Source organism: Aythya fuligula, chromosome 5 (assembly GCF_009819795.1).
Source record: "Aythya fuligula isolate bAytFul2 chromosome 5, bAytFul2.pri, whole genome shotgun sequence".
Lineage (NCBI taxonomy): Eukaryota > Metazoa > Chordata > Aves > Anseriformes > Anatidae > Aythya > Aythya fuligula.
Genome location: NC_045563.1, coordinates 45,975,960 through 45,998,367, shown reverse-complemented (window position 1 = coordinate 45,998,367; position 22,408 = coordinate 45,975,960). Strand labels below are relative to the sequence as shown.

General features: G+C 52.1%; 1 protein-coding gene and 1 long non-coding RNA gene across 6 annotated transcripts in view; one reads left to right on the top strand and one right to left on the bottom strand.

Moving 5' to 3' along the window:
* Nucleotides 1-22,408, bottom strand: part of CD151 (CD151 molecule (Raph blood group)) — a 29,131-nt gene that overhangs the window by 5,340 nt on the left and 1,383 nt on the right. The window contains exons 1-4 of one of the 5 annotated variants that reach the window (XM_032187798.1): nt 11,844-11,890; nt 7,073-7,176; nt 6,012-6,203; nt 2,066-2,140 (exon numbers count right to left, since the gene is read on the bottom strand). In XM_032187798.1, the coding sequence (XP_032043689.1) occupies nt 2,066-2,140; nt 6,012-6,203; nt 7,073-7,156 (351 nt within the window). In that variant the 5' untranslated portion in view covers nt 7,157-7,176; nt 11,844-11,890. Of the gene's footprint in view, nt 1-2,065; nt 2,141-6,011; nt 6,204-7,072; nt 7,177-7,958; nt 7,979-9,609; nt 9,888-11,843; nt 11,891-22,408 lie in introns of those variants that run through there. The other 4 variants (XM_032187801.1, XM_032187802.1, XM_032187803.1 and 1 more) reach the window with 4 other exon arrangements.
* On the top strand, nt 11,863-21,939 carry LOC116489426. The gene is made up of 3 exons (XR_004253295.1): nt 11,863-11,922; nt 13,110-13,112; nt 21,929-21,939. It is a non-coding gene; the product is annotated as an uncharacterized LOC116489426 (long non-coding RNA).

The window sequence follows — 22,408 nt, the reverse complement described above, 5'->3', positions numbered from 1 at the left end:
CTCACAGAAGCTACAGCTTCCTTCGAGGTCATCCTCACAGGTCGGACTGGACTGGTTTCCAGCAGGCACGTGAGCTTATTTCCAGTTGATTAAAGACCATGCCTCCATTTTTGTGACTGGAAGGAAGTGCCTCTAGGACAAATTTCAGCCTGTGCTACACATCACCACACAGGTCCTCACCTCGCATATGCAAGAGATTGCCAAGACATGCTTGCATCAGAACAGAACACAAAACTGTGCCTGCTTGAATACAAACATGTCCATGAGATCCACATGCAGCCTTCTGTCTCTGAAGCTTGTGACAAAATACTAAAACCCAATCTGTCTATTCAGGAGCAGGAAGAAAGAGTCCTGGGCACACTGGACTGAAGCCATACAGTCCGAATAGCTCTCGCATCGACATCAAAAAGGATGGCACGGGAGGGGATTAAGGATGTGATTGCAAGAGTATTCCAAGGCATTGCTTGATAACGGTGACAAATTTGTAAAGCCAGACAGATGAAGTCTGATTTATTTTTTTTTTAAGTGCATCATTTATTAAAACACTCTTGTCATAAACCACTGGCATGTTCAGGGGATTGGATTCAAACATTTCTTCCTGTGGAGGCTCTTAATCTAGCTAAATTCTTCTTTACAGAGATAGCTTCTCTATACACCTTTTGTTCTATACGGTAAGTAGTAAATGAAAGGTCAGGCATCTCGTTATGCTGAACTGGGCAAAATACAGTCTGCAGTTAATTTTCCTTCGGATACACTGTTTTTTCCAACCCCATGTGTCAAGTGGGGACAACACCTACCTCACAGAGATGATATGAGGCTTCATTCATTAACATTTGCAAAATGCTTTGAGATCCTGGGCTGGGAAGCTCTACAGAAGTGCAAAGGACTTAATGTAATAAAGAGAAAGCAAGAGGTTCAGCAGCTGGAAGGCATCAGAAGCAAATAAAGAGGAGAGTCCATTAGCAGAATTATTACTTGGGAGAAAAGTGGTTACCTGCAGGCTCACAGGGAAGAACTGCAGCATGGAACAGAAACAACAAAAGAAAGGGAGTTTAGACACACACAAACGCAAGCCTTAGATACCAAAGCAAGGGCTAAAATAAAAACAGTGGCAAACAGCAAGCAGCCTGCAACCAGGAAAAAAGAGGCATTTGTCAGCCAGAGGGCAAGGGGAAAGTACAGCTATTGATCAGAGATGCCCCTGAGTGAATTAAAGCACTCAAGGCAACAGCTCTGAATATGTCATCCCTTATTTCAGCCTAACAAGGAGAATCAGCTCCTCTTCATCCTTTGGCATACATGAACCTAGTGACCTAGCACAGATAGGCCCTGGCTTCCTGCCATGCTCCCAGGATTGATCTTTCCCAGTTAAATACGTACACCTGCTCCACTGCTCCCTCTTGGTTACCATCGAACAAGCGAACCTACAGCTCTCTTTTGCTTCTCACAAAGTGCCAGTGCCCATTTTGTGACGCAAAGCACCAAAATAAAAAGGCAAGGAGCCTAACAGCGAAGCCAGTAGGATGGGATGTCCAGCTGCTTTTCAGACAGCCACTTGACAACAATCCTAATTCACCCTTTCCAATCAATTTCCAGACATGAGAGCAATTTCCCAGGCTGCTTGTGTCCTGGTGGCTAAACCCCCTTTGAAACCAAACCGATGATTTAAGCTTCTGCAACTGCAACGCTGCCAAGTCAGAAGTGCAGCTGCTGGGAGTCCATGCTGTTCCCTAGCCCCTCAGCTGGGCTGCTGCAGTAAAGCCCTCCAAAACTTCATGACCTGAAAGGACCTAGCAGCTGGACCACCTCTGCCAGCTCAGGAAGGAGCTGAGCAGCAAGGCCGAGCAGCCTCCCAGGTATAACCACGACTACTGTGTCAGAAGCAGTAAATAACCCAAGATCTTATTTTGTGTGGGGTGCTGAGTGAGTACAGACAAGCAGAAAGATGAACCTCAGTCAGACCCTAGGTCCCAAGCCTCCAAGCCCAATTCTGGCTGGAGAAATGGGACAATGATCAGCTGTTTTCTGTCCCTGGTTTGAGGCTCCATGACCTGTGCCCACTCACCTGCTGGTAGTAGATATAAGCCAGGATTCCAGCAATGATCTCCAGGAGAAAGATGCACAGCAACAATATGAAGTACTGTAAAACAACAGGAGAAGCAGGACGTTAGAACAGAACGTGAAGAGAAGCTTGGAGCTGGCTTATCACTAGCTGGCAAAATGCACGACACTGTCTTTGTTAGTGCTTTTCTGCAGGAGCTCTCAAAGGCACCGGATGGGACTAGGACCTCAACATGGTGGAAAGGCAACAATCCTACAGGTGAAAAGAAAACCAAAGAAAACCAAAGAAAAGCAAGAAAAGAAAACCAAACACATGGTAACTGAAGACAAGCAGAAGCAAGTGCGAGTTGAACTCGCACAGCCAGAGGGATGCAGAGAATGGAAAAGTGCAGGCAACTGAGATAAGATCACTGGACAGAAGAGTGTGGTTGCTGGATAACCTGCTGAATACATTCAATGTCACAGAAAATATCTGCTTCAGACATCAGTACAAAAAAATCTGGAACTTCTGCTTGTTTTGATACTGTTTAGGGCACTTCATTAAGTTACTATGGAGAAACACACGTTACAATGGTGATTCAGTAAGCCAACAAAGGGCCCATTTCACCAAGGACAGAGCACACCAAGTAAGCACAAGCTTAAACCACGGATTTGTGTTCCAAGTGACCTCTGTGGGACTCAAGCACCGGTTGAAGTGCACTATCGAAGTGGATGGATTTATACTAGAACAAGGCAGTTACTTTACAGATCCAGGCTGTTCTATGGCTGCCACTAAATTCATCATTTTGTAGATGAAGCTAAAGGGGCACCAGTTCCAGCCATAACGAGGACCTCGTGTGAAGTCCCTGCAAGACTTGTCCCGCTCAGGACAGACCAAACAACACATCTCCCATTTTCTGTTTTACCCCTGAGCTTAGGAAATGGCTCTTCCCAAGGGGTGAGGCAAACAGCCCCCTGTAATTGTGGCTAGGCGTGAAACCGTCTCTCCCCAGCAGACAGAAAGGCAGCCAAGTGCTGCGCACAGCAAGGTGGATTTCTGTCACACAAGGGTTACTCTCCACACTGCGCGCCCTCTTCGCCTGGTGGAGGCAGGTATTTCCGAGCTCCTTTGAGGGAGTGAAACAACAGACACAGGCACAAACGCAGCTCAGGTTTCCTCTTTCACCCCTGCCGGGATTCCGCAGCTGCAGAGGAAGGCCAGCTGGGTTTTATCTGCAGGCCAGGCTTTAATCTGAGCACACAATCTCGAGCTTTCACTCCCCAGCCCCGCTCTGCCCCGGCTGAGCACTGGAAGTCTCCGCATAGCCTTGTACAAGGTACCCATTCATACCAGGGCAATGAGTCACCCCGCAGCCTGTGGGACAGCTCAGGGCTGCTCCCGGCGCTCACAGGAGGCTGGAAGGGGCAAGAAAGGATCGGGGTGCTTTGTCACAAAGGCCTCCTTTCTTTTGTTGGGCCACGGTTATGCCCTCCTGCCCTGACATCATCCCTCTGCCACGGAAGGAGGGCGGCAGGGTGCTGAGCACCACCAATGAACTGCAAAGCTTCTTTCAGATATTCCTCCCCACGCCGTGTCGTCATGTCAGTGGCATTCAGGTGGAGCCGAGCCGGCACCACAGCTCAGCTCATCCTGCGGGCTTCCCCTGGATGGGAACAAACGCATATCCAGCGGGCCTTAGGGAATTTGAGTCATGAGGCCCCTGTAAACCCTTGTGAGGGAGGGCAGTGCATCTGCCACCCACGCATCCAACCTGCCTCTGCTGATACGCTGCATCATTAGCCTTATCTCAGCCCCGTCTCTCCCCTGGGGCCCCTTTCAGGTATCTATTACACCGTGTCATGCTGACATAAGGGAGCAGCAGCTTTCCCTCCGGGGACACACACACACACAGGGCTTTCCTTGCCAAGGGCTGCCCTGAGAGGAGAGGCACACCTGCTCTGCTGCAGGGACATGCCCCGCTCCCTCCCCAAGAAGCTGGGAAACCAGGAAGGGATGGGGGATCACCCAAAGGCCTGTAGTAGATATGGCTGGAACCTGGTTTTTGCCTAGCCAAGACTGTTGAAATGGCTCTCTTGAGTGCAGGGCAGCAGATTTGGCACCTGAGCAGGCCTGAAGATCACTGCTGCCTCTGCCACCTGGAAAACATCAGCGTGAGAAACACCACGTCTGCTGCCTGAGCCTCAAGGCAGCACCTGGCTGAGGAGGGACACAGGGAAGAAAAATGAGCAATGACAAAGATGTAGCACAGCTGCGAGTGATGAGTAACGAAATCCTCCAGAAAGTTTTAAGTGAGCCCTTAAAACTCTGAGTTGGGTAGAAAGGCAGCTAACAAAATCCCAGGCTGCTGAGGCTCCAGCAGAACAATGAACCAACAACCAGACACACATTTCCTTCCCAAACAGCAGCCAGAGCTGTCAATTGATTTTAAAAGCACTGAGGAGGCAATGGGGAGAGGAGAGCCACTTACAGCTCTCCCTCCCGTATTGACACGGGCTGCTGGTACCGAGAGAAATTGGGACAGGCTGGCACAGCCCCCGGGGCGCTGAGCGTGAGGCTGTCAGGACTGCTGTCTGAGCTCAGAGCTGGCACAGGCCCCCAGCCAGGCTCACCCAGCCCTGGCAAGCACGGCCCTAATTCTTGTGCACATTACTCACTGGCAACCAGAGCAGAGCGCGAGCACCAGGAGACAATGGGCCTGTCAGAGACAATAGGCCTGTCGCGACCAGCCACTCTGAAAGGCCGTGGTGTGAGGACTCAGAGTGACCTTTTGTTCTCGAGAGACAAGTATTAGTTTTCTGGGGCAGAATAACAAAGAAAACCCCACCGGATTTTCATCCGTAGCTTCTGGCTGAGGCAAAAAAAAAAAGACAAAGGGGAATCTCTGGCATGGAAAGTAAGCAAAAGGCCAAAATGGACTGCTGCAGACCAGGAGCCCAACGAACAAGCACCAGCAAAGCACTCCCTGTGTCCTTCTCCATGTTCTATTTTCCATTCCTGGCTCTACTGTGCCTCTCACAGGGATTACTGAGCCTTCAGAGCAGTGGTACAAGTGTCAGGATTTCTCATGGCTCTTCTTTCTGCTCCTCTTCCAAACTACAGAGGGGAAATGGGATGGTCAGGTGAACATGGACGTGCACAGCTGAAGGAGCTGGTGAAGGGTTACTGCAGCACCCGCTCATTACTGTGAAACCAGAGTCACCGACTGTTACTTCAGTTGCTGCGCTCACCACCGTAGCTCAGCTACTAAAGAGTGCTGCACACTCCAGACTGAGGAGATTTGTGAGGAAGGAAGCAGAACAGAAACCCTAGGGCTGGTAAAAACTTTGTGTAGGTGGGTGAGCAGGGAGCCAAGGAAGTAACACAAGGAAGGGCATAAAAAAGAACCAGATTATCAAACCGTTATGATTTTTTTGAGGAAGTGAAAATAAAAACGTGGGTTTTTTTTTGCCACTACAGAAAATTTTCAATGAATACTTTCTTATTTTTGGCAACCCAATGAAAAAAAGATGTTAATTTTGTTTGAGCCCAGTGTCATTAAAGTCAGTTTTCTTACAGGTCCCTCATACTTCCCTTTTCTTTTGGAAAATGGGAAGAGAATATGGGACAGGCAGGGAAGAAGGAAGAGACAAAAGCCACACTATTTGAAATTGGCCAAATCCAGACAGACTTTCTCACATACAGTATAGACATCGTGGCTTTGTACTCCTGGAGCACATAGTGGTAAATGCATTCCTTGGTTTGACGAAAGGAAAGGCTCTGGCAGTAGGCCCTGCCACCTGTGACAAAGGCAGCAGTGCCATTAGGAGCTGGAAACCTGAGTGGCATTTGCTCTAGGACAAACAAATAGGGTTAGTGAAGAACATGACCAAGATGTTTCCTCACCCTCACAGCATTGTTCAAGAGAAAACAAGGAGAACCTTTCACCCCAGCCCCCAAAAGCAAAACTTACCACTCTGAGCAGATTCCGACGCTCTTTGAAGGTGGCGCAGCAGCCAAGGATGCCTGTAACCATCACAACCACCCCTGCCACCACCAGAATATAAGCTGTTGCTGAATACGTGCTGGAGGAGAGCAAGCTGATGTAGTCACTCTTCTCAGCCAGGGTCCAGGTGCCCACTGCCATCACCGCCCCACCAGCCAGCTGGGTAAAAACAGAGGCAAGAGAATGAGGGGCATCCAGCGCATGAACTTCCTCGCCTCCAGAAGTGACGGAGATATCAGAACGTGCCCCAGCACTGCAAGCTGAGCCAAAGACAACCCACCCCAAAGGAAGGACCCCCAGAGGTCTCCCTGGGATGGCAAGCAGTGCCCTGGCAAGGGCAGAGCTTCAGGGAGGCCAGTTGTGCACCCCAGGCAGGAGGAGGAGGTGCAAGCTACCTGGAGTCTTGCCCATGCACAGACTTGAGCCTTCCCAAACAGAGCTACACTGCTCTGGGCAAACACGAAAAGGTGACAGCTTTTGGGGTGCAACCTACCTGCAAGCTTTCCACTGCTCAGCAAGGAACAATATTGACCTGCACTAAATGACAGCTGTGCCCCACAGCTCTTTCATACATTATACATCTAGGCAGAAAGCAGGCAAGGAGCTTTGAGCCCAGCTGGTTAAACTCTGACCCTTGCAGGGAGTGAAGACGGAGAAACCAACCCAACTGGTAGCAGTTCTTTTCTCTCTTTGCAAGCGTCATGTTTTTGGAGGGTTTTATGTCCCTTCTGGTGAGCTCAGCCCATTCTACAAACGCTAGCTAGCTGAGAAGGCAGCAGGGAGATAGTATTTTTCAGGCATTATTTTCCATACTTTGTAAGGAGACCTATGAACAGCTAGAGGCCCCGGTGTCACTCCACAACTTATGCAGCTTGGGCTGGCAACTCCAAGGGATGGGATTTCATCCCTCCAAAAGAAGTGTGGGTTCCACTGATGCCAGAGCTTTTTGCCAAAGACTTCAAAGCCAATGATTCTGCACTCTTGCCACCAAACCTGCAGCGCCTCTGAAACAGGCTGAAGCTTCTTACCCAGAAAAAGAAGTTGAAGATGAAGAGCAAGTACTTGAGACAGATGGTCCCGCATGTTTCCTTCTTTTCAGTGTACTCACGCATCTTTCTGGCTTAGATAGCTCCTGGAAAGAAAAAAAAAAAAGTTTGAGAAGCCAGTCAGTCATCGTGCCCCTCCTCCCAAAAGGGCAGCGTTATTCTCCTTCTGCACAGACCTCACACTCCCAGCCTTCAGCTGAACTAACACAGCGAGCGAGCCATTCCAGTGACTCCAGGGCTGCTGGGCAGTGCTCACTCAGATGAAGAGCTCTTGCATCCATCCGAGTGACCCACACAGCATGATCCCTCACAGAGTGTGAAAGAGAGGCAGATGGTACCAGCATGTGGCCTTCCTGTGCTGCCGTCCTCCTCCTTCTGTCTCCCCGTTCTGCTGTCACTTCTGGAGATTCATTTTGCTTAAGATTAATACTTGTGGGGGCAGGATCGGACCTACTGTGGTGCAAACCCAGCACTTGCTGAGACCAAGCCAAAACCACGGCTGGGTCTTTAGCAATTCCGATCACGGTTACTGTAAGGAAGTTCACTGTAGTCCATGCTCACCTCCTCCTACTCACAGTGAATGAAATCCAGAGCTGTCACCCAGCACCGGGCTGGCTGCGGCATCGCACTGCTACTTCTGAAGGGGGGCACAGAAACTCTGCCTTTGGCATTTACGGAATAATCCGTCTCCAAAGAATTTCCTTTTCTCATGGACGCTCGTTATAATTGCCTTAAATAGATCCCCCTCTAAGCTCTGGGTATTTTTAATCTTTACGACTGTAACTGGGAATGTTCTTGATACCCACCCAAACGCCCCATCCTCCCTGAACCCCGGCACTATGCTGGGGTAACAAATCCCCATCCTCACCCTGCTCGTTTCTCACAGCCCTGCCCAGCAGCCAGCGGTCTCCTGGGGTACTGCTCCTGGCTGCTAAAGAGGCAGCAACACAGCCACCGGCCTCAGGGGAGCTGACAGCACAAAACACCCCCGCAGGTACCAAACCACCCCGCGTCCGTGGTGGGTCAGTCCCCAGCAAAGCGTTAGGGAGCTGCTGTGCTCTGAGCTGGTTTCGCATAAGGAGGGCTGCAGCAAGCACAGCTCCACATCACGTCGCTGTCTCCTGTCGATGCAAAAACAAATAAATAAAAAAGCAAAGCTCCCCACTGCCTGAGTGGGCAGCCAGGACAAAGGCACCGCCCAGAGCATCCCTGTCAGCTCTGTGAAGTTTGAAGAAATACAAGCGAATCCTCACCACCTCTCCCTTCCCAAGAGCTGCGTTCAAACCAAAAAACCATCCTCTTCCTCCCCTCCCAGCCAGCAGGGAACGATACCAACATGTTGCTTTCTCTCTTTTTGAAGACCCTGCACCCTTATCAGTGAAAGACTGTCCTGGACCAGAGAGCTCCCTGGGAGCAGGCAGGCACAGAGCTGGGCTCAGCCGGAGCCCCCTGCCACAGTCCTAACATCTGGCTGCTGGGAGGAGCAGCTGCCAATTCTGCAGCACAATTGTATTTTCTCTGCAGGAGATTGGGTCCTTTTGCTTCACTCCAGCTCACTCAGAAACCCCAGGCAGGTCTGTGCTTTAGAAACTACTGAAGCTAGCAGGGGCGTGAGGCTGAGAATGTGCCCAGCGGCCCCACCTGTGCCCCCTCGCCCTCCCCAGGCAAACATTTTTCTCCAGGACGGTGTCTGACAAACCAGCTGGCAGCAGAAAGGGCTTCACTGGTGAAGAGAGCAGCTCTGAGCTGGTGGCACGCAGCAAGGCACATAACTCCCGGTCCTCTGCAAGGATCAGGAACTCCAGCAACGCTCCCGTTAATTACCACGTTGATTAATTACCGCGTTGCAGCACAGAAGCCTGGGGCAGGGGGAAGGAATGGATGCTGGTGGCACCGTGTGCTCTGAACAGACTTGTAGTGCTCAATGAGACACTGCCTTGTTCATGAAAGGCGACAGATTTACAGCTCCCAGAGGCTCCTTTAGCCACGGAACAGGAACGGCAGCAGCCAGACAAGCTCCCACAGCTACGCACACCTGCACAGCCCCAAACAGGTACCCCTCAAAGTATACGCCCCCCCAAAAAGAAGCCAGCACAGGTATTTTCATGTATCATCACACAGCAGGTGCTGGGCCCTAGTAAGAAACTTGCACCTCTTCCTGATCTGAGACCTCAGACACCCGACCGAGCAGCATCTCGCTCGGGGCGAGGACTGGGCAGGCTGACAGCTCGGGTTATGCTTGCAGGCAGATGACAGCCAGCCTGAAATTCGCCTCCACACTGTGGGTCCTGCTCCACCGAGCACTGCACACGGTGCCTTTCAGCTGCTGGGAGGAGAGGATCGATCTGCTTCCAGCACGCTGGCAGGGAACAGCGGCAGGCTTACAGGGTGCAGTGATTCACGCGGGGATGGCACCATGGATCAGAGAGCAACCAGGGCTGCCTCCTGTTTGGTCTATCCCTCCCAGCCCCGAGCAGAGCTGCTGGCTCTGGCTGCCCCTTGCAAGCTCATTGACTCACCCAGCGAGCTGCTCCCTCACCGTGCTCTCCAGTTACAGCTGGGGTAAGGCTTCAGGTGACACTGGGCGCTGAGACGTGTCCCCAAAAAGCACAGCACCTTGGTAATCTCAGGGGTCCTCCAGGCCCTGTGCAGCGCTCAGAGGCATGGGCAGGGTCTCCTGGCCTCAGCCGTCCTGATAACAGACCCTCACAAGTGATGTGGAGCACTCTCGAAAGCAGACAGGAGCAAGCAGCGTTAATTAACACGCACAGCTGCGCTCTGTTTCAAAACACGGAGGCAAAGGTCCGTGCTGAATCACCCAGATCATTACCAACGAGCTCTCCAGTGAACAGAAAATGGTGAGGCTTGCCACAGGGGTGTATTTACAGATGCATAAAAACATATTAATTAGACATGAGCTTGATAACAGGAAATGTTTGTCTAATTGAAAAAGTGGCTAACAGACCAAAAGCACTTCCACAGTGAAGTCCATTTGCTCCAATCCAATAGGCAGTAGCTTCATCAGGAAGCTACATTTAAAAAGAAATCAGGGGAAAGAACGCAGTGTAATTTAGTCACACAACAACAAGAGGTACTTTGACGTTTATTTGCCAGAAATCAAGAGCAAATTCCTACTGTGCTCACACATCTCAACGTCAGTGTCAATGGGAAATAATGCTCTAAAACAAAATGCACAAAAGTGGGAGGGAAAAAAAAAAAAAACACAAGGAAAAAACTCAGAGTGCCAGAAACCACACATAAAACAGAGAGAGGATTAGCTCAAAAACCTCAGGGCTGAACAGCTCAAATGCAATTCTCTGCTCTGCCATTGTGGTGGTTTTACTGTGCTGGGCAGCTAAACCCCACAACCGCTCTCTCACTCCCCCTCTTTTAGATGAGGAGGGGGCACTTTGAAAGTTAAACCCCTCCACGGCCTGATTTTCTTGGGCTCTCCCTTACTGACCCGACAGTAAGGCCGACAGTTCATCCTTAGGACAACAGGAACACACCAGAAGCTGAGCACATCGCCTCCAGCTCTGGGTGCTGAGCTCCGTGCAGCACAAGCACCGCACAAGCGGCTGTTTGGCTGCTCTGAGACACCCCGAATCGCAGCGGCAGGGCTTGCTCTGCCATCCCACGCCAGGGCACTGCATTTTTACTCGCAGACCCAACGGCATATGCAGGCACGCACCTCCATCTCAGCTCTGCAAGCACGTGGCAGGCACACACGCACACTCCTGCTGGCGAGACATTCATTTAGTCATCGCAGACGCTGCTCGGCACCTCTGCCTCGACTTGCACAGGTACAGAGCTTAATTAAACAGCAAAGAAATCCGGGGCTGCAGGCTTTTTCTGCAGACCCTGCCCTAAAGCAGCATCTGATGGATGGTACAGAAACGATGCCAAAGCAAATGAAATAGCTCACAGGCCATTAAAAGCAACCATAAAGAAAAGAAAAAAAGAAAAAAGTAACAAGTACATCAATACTTAAAAATAATGAATGGTGGCAAGAAAAATAGTACCTGATGTGTCAGTGCTGTCTCTTTTATAGATAATTGTTATGAACTGGGGCAAAACAGAAGGTCCTGCACCTCACACTGCACTCATCCCCATAACCAAGTGCCAGCAGTAAGCCAAGGAGAGGTGTAGCCCATCACACAAGATGGATGTGCTGAAGGAAATCCTGCTGCACCTCCACTGCTACAAAAGCGCAGCTCCCAGATGGCTGCAAAGCCAATATTATCTGCCTCCGGCAAACACAGCCACCTCACGCAGCCTGCAGGCACGCTGCTGGCCTGGAGGGCAGGGTGCTGCTGCCCTGAAATCTGTCTGAGCGGGGTCAGGTAACTCTGGCAGCTCTGAGGAACAGCACAAACACGTGCTCCTCAGTGTGTGCAATGCAGCTGTGGGCCAGCAACCTACTGTCTTCAGCGAGCTGACAGAAGACCTCATTCTCCACCAAGACTGCACTCCAACTGATGACCTCTCCATCCAAGTTCCCTCTCTAAAAACAAAATTATTGCCACTGCTGCTTCACCTACCCGACGGAACAGCTTTAGAAAAGGCCTCCAGCTGCTTATCAACTCGCCAGCTCATCTCGCACAGTGCAGAGAGCAGCAGGAAGCCATTAGATCAAACCTTCCCGCAGAGGAACTCCAAGGCTTTTAGTGAAGCACTCTGATTTACACAACCACTCAGTGCCATCACACACCCCAGGCTGCTGGCCAACAGGGGCTACAGCCTCGACACTGACCTCGCCTCACCGAAGCTCAGTGTAAATCTTCAGTTCTCTTCAAGTGCTTTTTTCCCACCCACTCTTCTGGCTGGCTCTGGTCCTCTGCTGGGTCTGGGAAAGCTGAAAAAGAGAGGAAGAGAGATGGAGAATCGTGAATTACATGAAGGGTTATTATGGGAATCAATATGTGGTAAGATGCTTTGCCATGAAGTGCTCCTTTGAACAGGGAGCATATGGTTTCAGAGTACACCTTATGAATGCATCCCAGTGCCCCCCTCGGAAGGATGAGCAACGAGCTTCAGGAAGGTGCTTTCAGACCTAACAAGAGTTATTTCTCTACAGCCTTACCGCATTCCTGGCGGGCAGCTAGGTTGCATTTGCCTGCTGCACTGGGAAACGGCCTCCAATTGTGGGCAGCAGGATGGAGAGGAGAAGCAAACAGCAATTCGTCTGCTAGCCTCTCTACCTGGATACCGAATTAATGATCTTTTGATCTACACCCTGACAGGAACTCACTTCACAGCCTAAGGCTTCAGGTCTTTCATCTGTTGCCCCTCTGGGAACGGAAGCAGTGATATTACCTGCCTTGCCTGGGTGGGATAATGAAGTGTTTGCAAACCAGCTGGGAAGAGAAGAAGGTTACTTGTTATCAGATCACACCACTCATAACCATTTTAACTTATGATTATCTTCAAGGGGAGCTTCCTGCAGGCCTTTTTCTGAAGCAGTACAGACAGCACACGTTCACTTCCCATCAGCTTGGTTTCCCCCTGCTGCCATTCCCTAGGAAAAGCAATGCTCTGGTAAAAGCTAGAAACACGCCGATGCACCTCACGCTGTAGCCTCTAGACCACGGGAAAATCTCTGGAGAGAAGCAGTGGAAACCCCAGCACTTGAGCCATTCAGAAATACAAGTCCTACAATCATAAGGTACAGACCCAGACGCGAGCCCAGGCTCCCCATGAGCAGCCCCCGTGCCCTACCATTTCTACATCTGCTTCATGCTGCTCCCTTTCAGTAGGGAAAACCGACCCGGGACGCAAAGCCAGCCCTTCGTCTTCCATTTCAGCACGCCGGAAGGTCACTGTACTCATGCCTCGAGGGTAAACAGGGAGGCGGATCACAGGCAAAGCAGCTCCTTGTCAGGAATTTTCATTTATAATTGTGGGGGGACAGAGTCACAGAACAGATTTGTGTCCAGTCCCTCCTCCCCAACACGTACACCAGGCATATCTCACTCTGTTGAATGAGATTCCCCAGAGCCCAGCCTGCTGCTCGGGGCAGGGAGTCCCGGCCGCCCTGCACAGCTCCTAGCACAGGAGGGCCTTTTTTTTTTTTTTTAATGTGCTTCATATACCTAAGGAGACACCTGCTCCTCAACACAGGAGCTGTCTCTCGGGAGAAGATCACTTGGCTGTTCCTCTCGTTTCTTTCAAGGCTGTACTCCATGAGGGAGGGAGTTACCGCCACAAAAATAGCAACGAGAGCAGTTCCAAACTCGGCACGGGTATTCATGTTCAGCTCCACACCTGCGTGTTACAGGGCTTGGTGAGGGGGCAGCCAGGCCCAGGAGAGGGGACGGCTGGCTTCAAGGCTGTAGGAGATAAGAGGACCTCAGTGCAAAACCGATTTCATAACCATTAAAAAAAAAAAAAAAAAAAAAAAAGGAGAAAGAAAGAAATTGAGAGAGAAAAAGCAATCCAGCATGTTTGTGCTCTGGAGCTGTTGCACTACAAAGCCAACAAAACCCACTGGATAGGGCTATCTGGTCCTAGAAGAGCATCTACAGCTAGCCTCAGAAAGGCTGTGCAGGTCACTGCTCCCAGAATCTGATAACCTGGAGAAAAAAATAAAAAAATAAAAATAAAAAAACCAATCCCTCCAAATGCAGAGGCCCTGGCAGGAGCGGGAAGGCAGGCCAGAGAGCGGCACCCAGCGCGTGATTGATGGGAACTCCTCCTGCGCCCGACAACATCAGCTTGTGCCCAATAAGGCCCCCTTTATCCCGGCGGATCCCAAACACTTGACACTATTTATACACAGGAACCACTTCACCCGTCACTGAGCTGAGGAGAGGAACAATAACCCTCTTAGCTTCCTCGCGCCGAGAGCCAGCAGCGAGCGCCTGCTGCGTGCCCGCGGCGAGGGGAGCTCCCTGCACGGAGGGTCTGCCGGGCAAGGAGCCGCGGCTCAGGCAGCTCGGGGTGAGCCATGACAAGGCGAGCCGGGCTGCTGGAGTTACAAATTCTGGTCTCCCACCTCTGCTCGCGGTGCTTTGTTTTGTTTTCAAAAGCAGGGCTTTGTCTGCACCGGAGAATTTGCCAGTAGCGCTCGGCCACGCTTCTGAACAGAAGGGTTTGTGCAGAATCAGCTCTCCTCCTGATCCCTGCCTATTAATTACGCTGGCATTTTCGGCTCGGCTCTCAGAAGCAAAGCCACTGGGTCCTCGGTGTTTTCAGTGAGAACCTCCCCTCCCTGCAGCCACGCCAATGTAGGACTGACAGCGCTCGTTATAATCCTCCCAGCCCCCACGAAGCCAGGCGGGCAATTCTGTACACGAATTCAGAGCGATTTCCAAATAATGCCGTGATCATACCCATTTGTTCTCTCTATAAATAGGTGCGCTTTTCAAACAGGCTCAGTGCAAAGATTGACCCGAGGACATGTCCCACGCTGCAGCTAGCACGCGGTTGCTCAACACTTGGCTGCAGTCCCTTTGCAGAGCTGCTTTCAGTTTTATTCCCTGCAGATCTCAGCAGTGAGAGGGCAACCAGCTAAAAGCCAGTAGATTTTCTACCTACCCACAGTGTTGCCACCTTCACCTGATGGCTCACAAATGAATGCTTGAGTTTTAAATCCCACCAGCAAAAATCTGTTCAGCCCTTTTTGGTGGCTGGTGTCACCGCGGGGTAGGTTTCCAGCTTCTCGATGAGATGAAGCTCAATAACCTCACAGCCTGAGAGGCCCTCTACCTCCTCGAGGCAACTCACCAAAGAATAAAGGTAGCACAATAGGAGCACAGAGAGACTTTTGGGGACGTGTCTTCCCCAGTCAGACGGCACACTGGCAGCAGAGAAGAGCCGTGCATCTGCTCTCCTCGCATCTCCAGATCCATCCTCCACGCACCAAGCTGCTCTGTCCTCCAAGAGCTCTGCAGAACACGAAGCTGTAAAACACAAAGCCTCCCAGCTACCTGTTAGCACTTCCAGGCCTGAGACACCTGGCTGCAGACAGCGCAGCAGCAGGCAAGAGGCACAGGAAAAGCTGGCCACCTTTAATTCCTGGGCAAAACTTGTTCTGCCTTAACCAGGCTGTTCCTGTTTGCACTTTCTGGTGGAAAGGAGCAAAGCCAACGTCCTTGAAATCAAAGCACGGACCCGTCGCAGGCAGCCAGCCGCAGTTCCAGCTGCACAAAGGCTGTGTTTTAAAAGCAGCCGAGAAGGGGTTTGACAATGGAAGCGGAGGGAGCAGCCTCACCACTTCAGACACGCTGCTGATTAGCCCCGTGCCGGTGCCAGCTGTGCCGGAGCCAAGCCCCCAGCGTGCTGGCGATGGGGCCGGTACCTGCAGCACCAGGAGCGGGGCAACGCACCCTGCAGCGTGCTGAGGGAAAGGGGAGCAGCACGCAGCCAGGGCTGCAGTGGGAGCTGCAGGAGCTTCCCCTCCTGCCCACCACAGCCACCCCACGCAGCAACACCCTCGCACCTGGAGTTAACCTCTTCTCGGCAGGCACCGGCGGGGTCTCCTTTGGAGCGACCATGAAATGCTTTCAGGAGCTGTCTTCCTCTCCAGAGCTCAAAACGCTTTACCAGAAGCCGGATCAAATATCAAGCTCAGTCAGGGGCAAATTAAGTGACATTTCATTTTCTGGAGCTGCGAGGCCGGTCCATCTGAGCTGCCTCCCTCCTGCTGCTACAGGAGCAATACTGAAACCCACGCCCAGCCCGTGCTGCACGGGGACGCCTTGGAAAGGATCGTCCTTGCAGCAAAAGCTAAACAACCCCCAGCCAAAAATAAAACGTTCCTCCCCCTCCCTCCCCCGCCTTGCTCAGCCTGTAGTGATCCCACCAGAACCATTTCGGCAGCTGTTTTTAGAGCAGCCTGCAAGCTTGACAGGGAGGCACCAGCATGTGAATGAGTAACTGGAAGGCAAGGGCTGGCCTCAAGGCAATTACTCGCTGGCCCTTCGCCAACGCTGCGGGCAGGGGAAAGAGCAGTCCCTGACCCCAGAGCACACCCCAACGGGCTCCAAGGAAAGCCTCCAGCTGCAAACTGCTTCCCTGAAGCACCTCGCTCCAGCGGTCTCTGCTCACAGAGCTGCCCCCAGCAGAACCAGGAGCAGGGCTCGCATGGGTGCTCCTCGCTGCTTGGAGCAAAGCACAGGGGAAGGGCAGGAGCCACGGCTCTCTGTAATGGGGACGGAGCTGTCAGCAGCATGGAAATGGGCCAGGCTTCCCCAAGGCTCTCTCAGAGACTCACCTGCTTCACTTGGAGCAGGCAGGAGTAAGAAAAATGGAAAAGGGTTGCTCTAACAGATGCCAGCACAAACCAGCCAGACTCCAGATGCAGCTGAAAAATCTCACGATGGATTTCCTCATCGATGCACCTTCATGTGATCTGAGTGCTGTACGAACAAGCCTCACTACAGGAAAGCTAAAAAAGAGTTTGTAACTTCTTCCCCCCCCAAACCCCGAGTCATTTTCCAAGTCAGTAAGGACCATATAATCCCACTTAATCTCCTGCTATTTAAAAGGTTAAAATTGTAAAAGCTTAAAGTAGCCCATTCTGCTTGTCTGGGACACCCCAGGTTAACTCCCAAATGCCAGGAAGTCTCAAAATAGGCTGCAGGAGATGGGAGTAACCACCTATTTCCTCCCCTCGGGAGCCTCTCCAAATGTTACCAGCACATGCTCGGCATGCAGATAACCACTGTGAGCTCAGCAAAACACATCAGAGTGTTTTCCTCTCTGTGTAAAAGATGGGAAGACAGCAAACGTCTGGCGCTGGGCAGACTCATCAGCCATCTCTCAAGGCACCCTAAGCCATTAGCAAGCAGAAGGGGAAAGGCAATCCACAGCAGGGTTCACTTGCAGGTTAGTTAAGGCCCTCCATCAATCCTTAATCATCGAAAGCAAGAAAGACAGAGAAAAGCAAGGAGCCACAGAGCTAAAGTTTCCCGAGCACCTGAGGAACTACCTTCGCTTTGCGCTGAGTTCCAGTCAGTACGCAGTGCCCACTCCGAAAACGAGATCCCCCGAGGGTGTCCAGGAATTGAGGAACTCGGGAAACAAACTTGCTCAAATTCCCGATGAGTTAGCGAACAATAAACACGTTTACACGTAGAGATGGGTGCAGTGCTGGATGTCCCTACAGCTACACTGAATTGTGCTGCAGTCCCAAAGCGCAGCTTGTGAAAGCAGAATTTCCTCCCCTAGCTGTGTCTGCTTTTCTCTTTCATAGCTGTGCTGGCAGAAGCCTGGAGAGCCATCAACCACATTTCCCAATGCCCTGACCAACTCTGAGTACAAATGGGAAGTTAACAGCCAGGATTGTTGCCTGGTCTAAGTGCGGTGGCCTAAATTCCCCCTTTTTTTTTTCCAGCCTGGGGACACATCCCACAGCAGGGGAAAGCCCTGGGGAGGGCACAATGCACAGAGCAGGCTTTGGCTGGGCTCATTCTCCAGGCACGGCACAGGAGCAGGCTTGGATCCCTTCCCTGCTCAGCAGGAGGAACAAAACAGCGACCTGGGGCTCTGGTGAAGTGGTTCCTCCTACCTCAAACACAGAGAAAGGTCCTGCTGATGGAAAAAAAAAACAACAAAAAAAAACCAGCAAACAATTGGACAAAGTAAACTGGAGACTACCTGAGGCTGTGGCAAGTAATCTCATCCCTAGCAGACCTCTCAGGGCAACACTGGGGGCACGCAGGACAAGAGTTCCTCCCCTCTGGATCCCAGTAGAGCTCCGAGGAGCCGCTGGCACCCAGCAGCCCTGACTCATGCCCGCCTCCTCCAGCACCCCACGCTCACTGCCTGGCGTGCTGGACATGCCGGCACCGCTGGCATCTGCAGGCTGGCTCTGCCAGCGTGTGAAGTGGACTCAAACTGTGCTTCCCCCGTATTTTTCTCGCATGTTTCAGTGTTGTGGTCACCGAGGACCAGAGCACTCCCTGAAAACCACCGCGCTGGCACATTGGCAGGTACCAGGCCAGCAGAGCGCAACACGGGAGCCACTCGACACGCCACGGAAACTCCCTCCCTGACACCCCTACCTTGGACCTCTCTCGGCTGCAGTTTTTAGTGGGGTTTGTCAGTGACAGAGCCCAAGAGCCAAAGCTTTTCGCAGTCCAGCGAAGTGGCCAGGCTGCTGGGTGCTGCACGGAGCTGCGAACCTCAGCGCACAGAGCTCAGCCTGAATAAACAGAAAGGGGTCAGTGCAGGGCTAAACCTCTGCGAGCAAGGGGTCCTAAATCACAGTTTGTCTCTAACGAGCTGCCAAGGACCCCCTGTTACCCTTCCTGATGCCCCTCCTCACCCTGCCAGGCCAGCATCCCTCTCACAGCCCTGTAAGGAGCCGCCTGCACCTTACATGCGTCCAGCTCATTCCACTGCTCCCCGTAACACTCCCGCAGCCCTGCACCAGGCTTCTCCGGGCAGCAGAGAGCCATAAGCACCCGGCCAGACTGAGGAATTTTGCTTAGAAGCATGGACCAAGCTGGTCATAGCCAAATGTGGTCCAGACCCCAAAACACGTCCCTCTATCTGACACGCCACACCTGAGGTGAAAACCAGGAACCACCCCCCTGGCCTTTCTCCTGCCTATTTCTCCACCACAAGGGGGGAAACGTACCAGGGTGAGGGAGCAGACGTGATTTCCCCTGACCCATTTGCTAAGCACTGCCAGATCTTTCTCCTGCAGCATCCCCAGGTGCCTCTTCCTCTCCACCTCTCCCTCTGCTATGGGGGCAAAACCACTTGGGAAGCGTGCTGCACTCAGGAGACCTCAGGAGCACACACCTCTCCCTGCACAGCTCCAGGGACAAACTCCATCCGAGCACAGGCACCTGGACAGAGCCTCGCAGCTCTTTCCTGGCTCCCCACAGGAAGCCAGCCTGAACTTTGCTCCTGTGCTCAGAGCTGCCTCCAGCAGCCGATAAGGAGCAGGGCTCGGTGCCAAACGTTTGATGTCGCCGGCTCCTGGCCCAGCAATAACGAGGCTTTGTCGGGAGCACCAGGAGCGACCTGTGGGCCAAGCAACATCCCTTTTCACACCTCCCACACTTCTCTTTTCTGGCCCTTCCCAAGATTGTTTTGTCTCCTCTCACCTTGCTGCTCCCCACACCCTCCATCAATAGGTTTCCAAGACCCATTTTATGCTATTCCCAGCTAACAAAAGTTGCAGCTCTGATCTGCAGGGAGGAAAAGCAGCCGGGTGGCAGCCTACCGAGGGGCCTATCGAGCAGTGCAGGATACACCTGCAGGCATACAACACACAGAGACACCTCTACCTTCAGGACCCCAGCCGGCACGTGAAGTGGCAGCTACTTATCTTCATCTTCTTCTTATCTCCAGCGCTTCTCCGGCTAGCAGGGAAGAACCATAAGCACCCACCTAGCGAGAGGAATTTCGGTGAAAAGCAGGGACCCAGCCAGTCACACCAGACCCAACCCCTCCTACTCTGCCATGATGTGCAAGCCAGCAATTATCCTGCTGCTCCTTCTGCCGGGAATTTTATTACCCTGCAGCAGCCAGGGCTCGGGACTAATAGGACTGATTGAATTCACTCCCCGGGACGCCAGGCTGTTGAGATCACAGGCAGGGGAGTCTGACAGGCAGGACGGAGCAGAGCACTGGCACGGAGAGATGCTCGTCTGCAGTGCTGCTATCACATGGCTGATATTTGCCAAGAGGGCCTGGCAGCAAACAGCTTCGTGAGACTCTCTGCAGACCTGGCAGATCACCGCATCCACATCCTGCAGCCCTGCTTCTCCTCGCCTCTCCCTCTGTACTAACAAAGTGCACGTGGAAGGAAGAATGGGAAAACAGGGGAAATTTTGCAGCTTACAAATAGTGACACCACCTGTTTCACTCTGGCTTGGCTGCAGCAAGAGGAAAATGGTGCTCAGACTTTGAAAGGAAGGAGGACAAAGTGGGATGGAAGGAGGCCTGGCCTTCACCTTCAGGATCCGGAGGTTTTCCAACAAGCAGGAAGACCTGGTTTCTGTTCCTCGCAGCCAGGGAAGCTGGGATGTGCTGTCATTTCCAGGAGTCACGCTCCCTCCAGCTTTCCATGATCTCAGCTGCTGTGCACACGCGCAGGGAGCAGCTGGAGATAACCCAGTGTCAAGCCCAGGAGCAGAGGGGAGGGGTACGAGAGGGTCTGTTCACGAGCAGGACTGACGAGGCCACGGGGGACAGCAGCAGTACACTGGGACATGAAACAGCACAACTCCCCTTCTTGTTGTTTCAGGGTCAGCACACCCACCTTTTATCTTCCTAAGCTTCCTCCTTAGACAGAAGGCTCAAGAAAACCACAGGGACAGTACAATTGCTTTACAAGGGACCTGGAAACGCCAGGCAAGATCCTTTGTCACCCACAGGTATACACATTGACTTAGATGTTGAATCCCACCTCGAAACTCCTCGAGTCCCCCAGGAGTTTTTGTGCAGTCCCCCAGAAACACATAAACGTACCTCATCCTCCTACGCATAAGAAGCAGAGCAATGCATTCCTAGAGCAATGCATTCCTTAGCACAGAAGCCAAGCTTCACAGGAACAAGTGAATTCACCTGTGGGATGACCCAACTGAGAGACAGAGCTCACAAGTCAACCCCTTCAGGGCTGTCTCAAAAGCAAGGGAATCACAGCTTGGTCTGCATACGGGCCACGTAGGCAGCTGCAGATTTGTGCTACAACTTCTCTTAGCTGGGAGTAATATAAAGCGTGTCTTGGAAACTCCTTGACAGATAGCTAGCATGCCTTCAGCCACCCCCACCTAGCATTTTTGCTTGACAAAGGGCTACAAGCAGCTTTCTTCCACCCCCCTGCTGAAGAATGTCTCACACCCAATAGCTCAAACTTGAGGAGGACACACCAAAAATACCTTCTGCAGAGCCCAGATTTCGGCTGTGCAAGCCTTACTGTGGTGAGAGAGACGCAACATCAGGCATAAGGCAGAACAGCAGGAGACTGGCAGAGCAGTGCACGAGCACTCGCTTGGGCTGGGTTCACCATTTGCGGTCTGGAGGAAGAGAAGGGGCCGTGGGAGAAGAGAGGAACACAGCAACCCTACAGACAGTGCCAGCCTGCACTGGCAGGGCTCACAGCCCCGAGTCCTTGTGTTGGTCAGCAAAGCTGCTGACACCACGCAGGCTGCGAGGGCAGGAGCGAGGCGAGGCAGTTCACCTCTCCCGTGCCGTGCTGCAGTCCGGCAAAACAAGCCGTGTTTTACATCTCTTGGTACCACCTGGCAGCAGCAGGACGAGCAGTGCCACAAGGGGCTGCTGCTCCTCATCTTAGCTAAGGCTAATGACAGCACAAGTCATTGTGTGAAGCCCTGCAGGGCAGAAAACGCAGTCATGTTTTGTCTCAAACACAGACCTCCAGCAAACCACTCTGACTCTGTTTCCTGCCCACTTTCAGCTGGCACGGCACCTCCCTACTGCAAAGGGTAGGAAGCTAAAGCTGCTGTGAAAAATCATCTAGGCTGGTATTCCTTGCTAACTCAGAAAATGGGTTGTGTATTAGGTCCAAAAGAAGGAGGGCCACAGTCCCAACTGGGCCATCAAACCTTCTCTTACTCAGTGCTCTTGGCAATGTCCCTAAGAGCAAGCCCTCCTTTCACACCTGCCTTGAGACAGGAGGAAAACTTGGCTGTTAAGCACCCAAAAAACATACAGTGGGAAGGACTAACCACCCCGGACTCCAGAGTGAAACAAGGACAGCTGTCACACACGGCACATTACCTCCAGCAAACAGAAAAGGTACGGTCCCATCGTTCGCTGAGGCCAACGTAGCGGAGGGACTGCCAGGGCTCTCACCAGGCAGCTGAGGGCTGGGATTCTCCTCCGCTGCAGAAGGAGTCTACCAAGAAACTTTAACAGAAGCCATCAGCCGCCCAAATATGCGGCAGTTTTGGAATAAAGCATGCTTTTTGCAGAAATATAGCACGTGGACAGAAAGATGTTCAGATCAGGAACTCAAAGACATCATTAGGACAGTACGGAGCAAGGGTGTAATCTCAGGAGAGTTACACACAGGAGCCCTGAGCCTGCCAGCTTCTCCTCCTGACAGCCCAAGCTCTCAGCAAGGATACCAGACTTGAAACACTGGAGTCTTTGAGCAGCTGTAGTGAGCCAGAGCAGAAACTCATACATGCGGGGCGCTGCTAAGTCTTTGACCCATCACCAGATGCCTGAGGTAAAGCACAAGTGATGCTGCCCCACACATTGCCCAGCTTCCAACAATTTTTGGATTGGGGTCTTCTCGTCCTAGACACACAAACACTTGGCAAAGAGTGCAGATGAATGACAGGCTGTGTCAAACAAAGATGTATCAGTACTTTCCTTAAAGTCGCTCCTTTT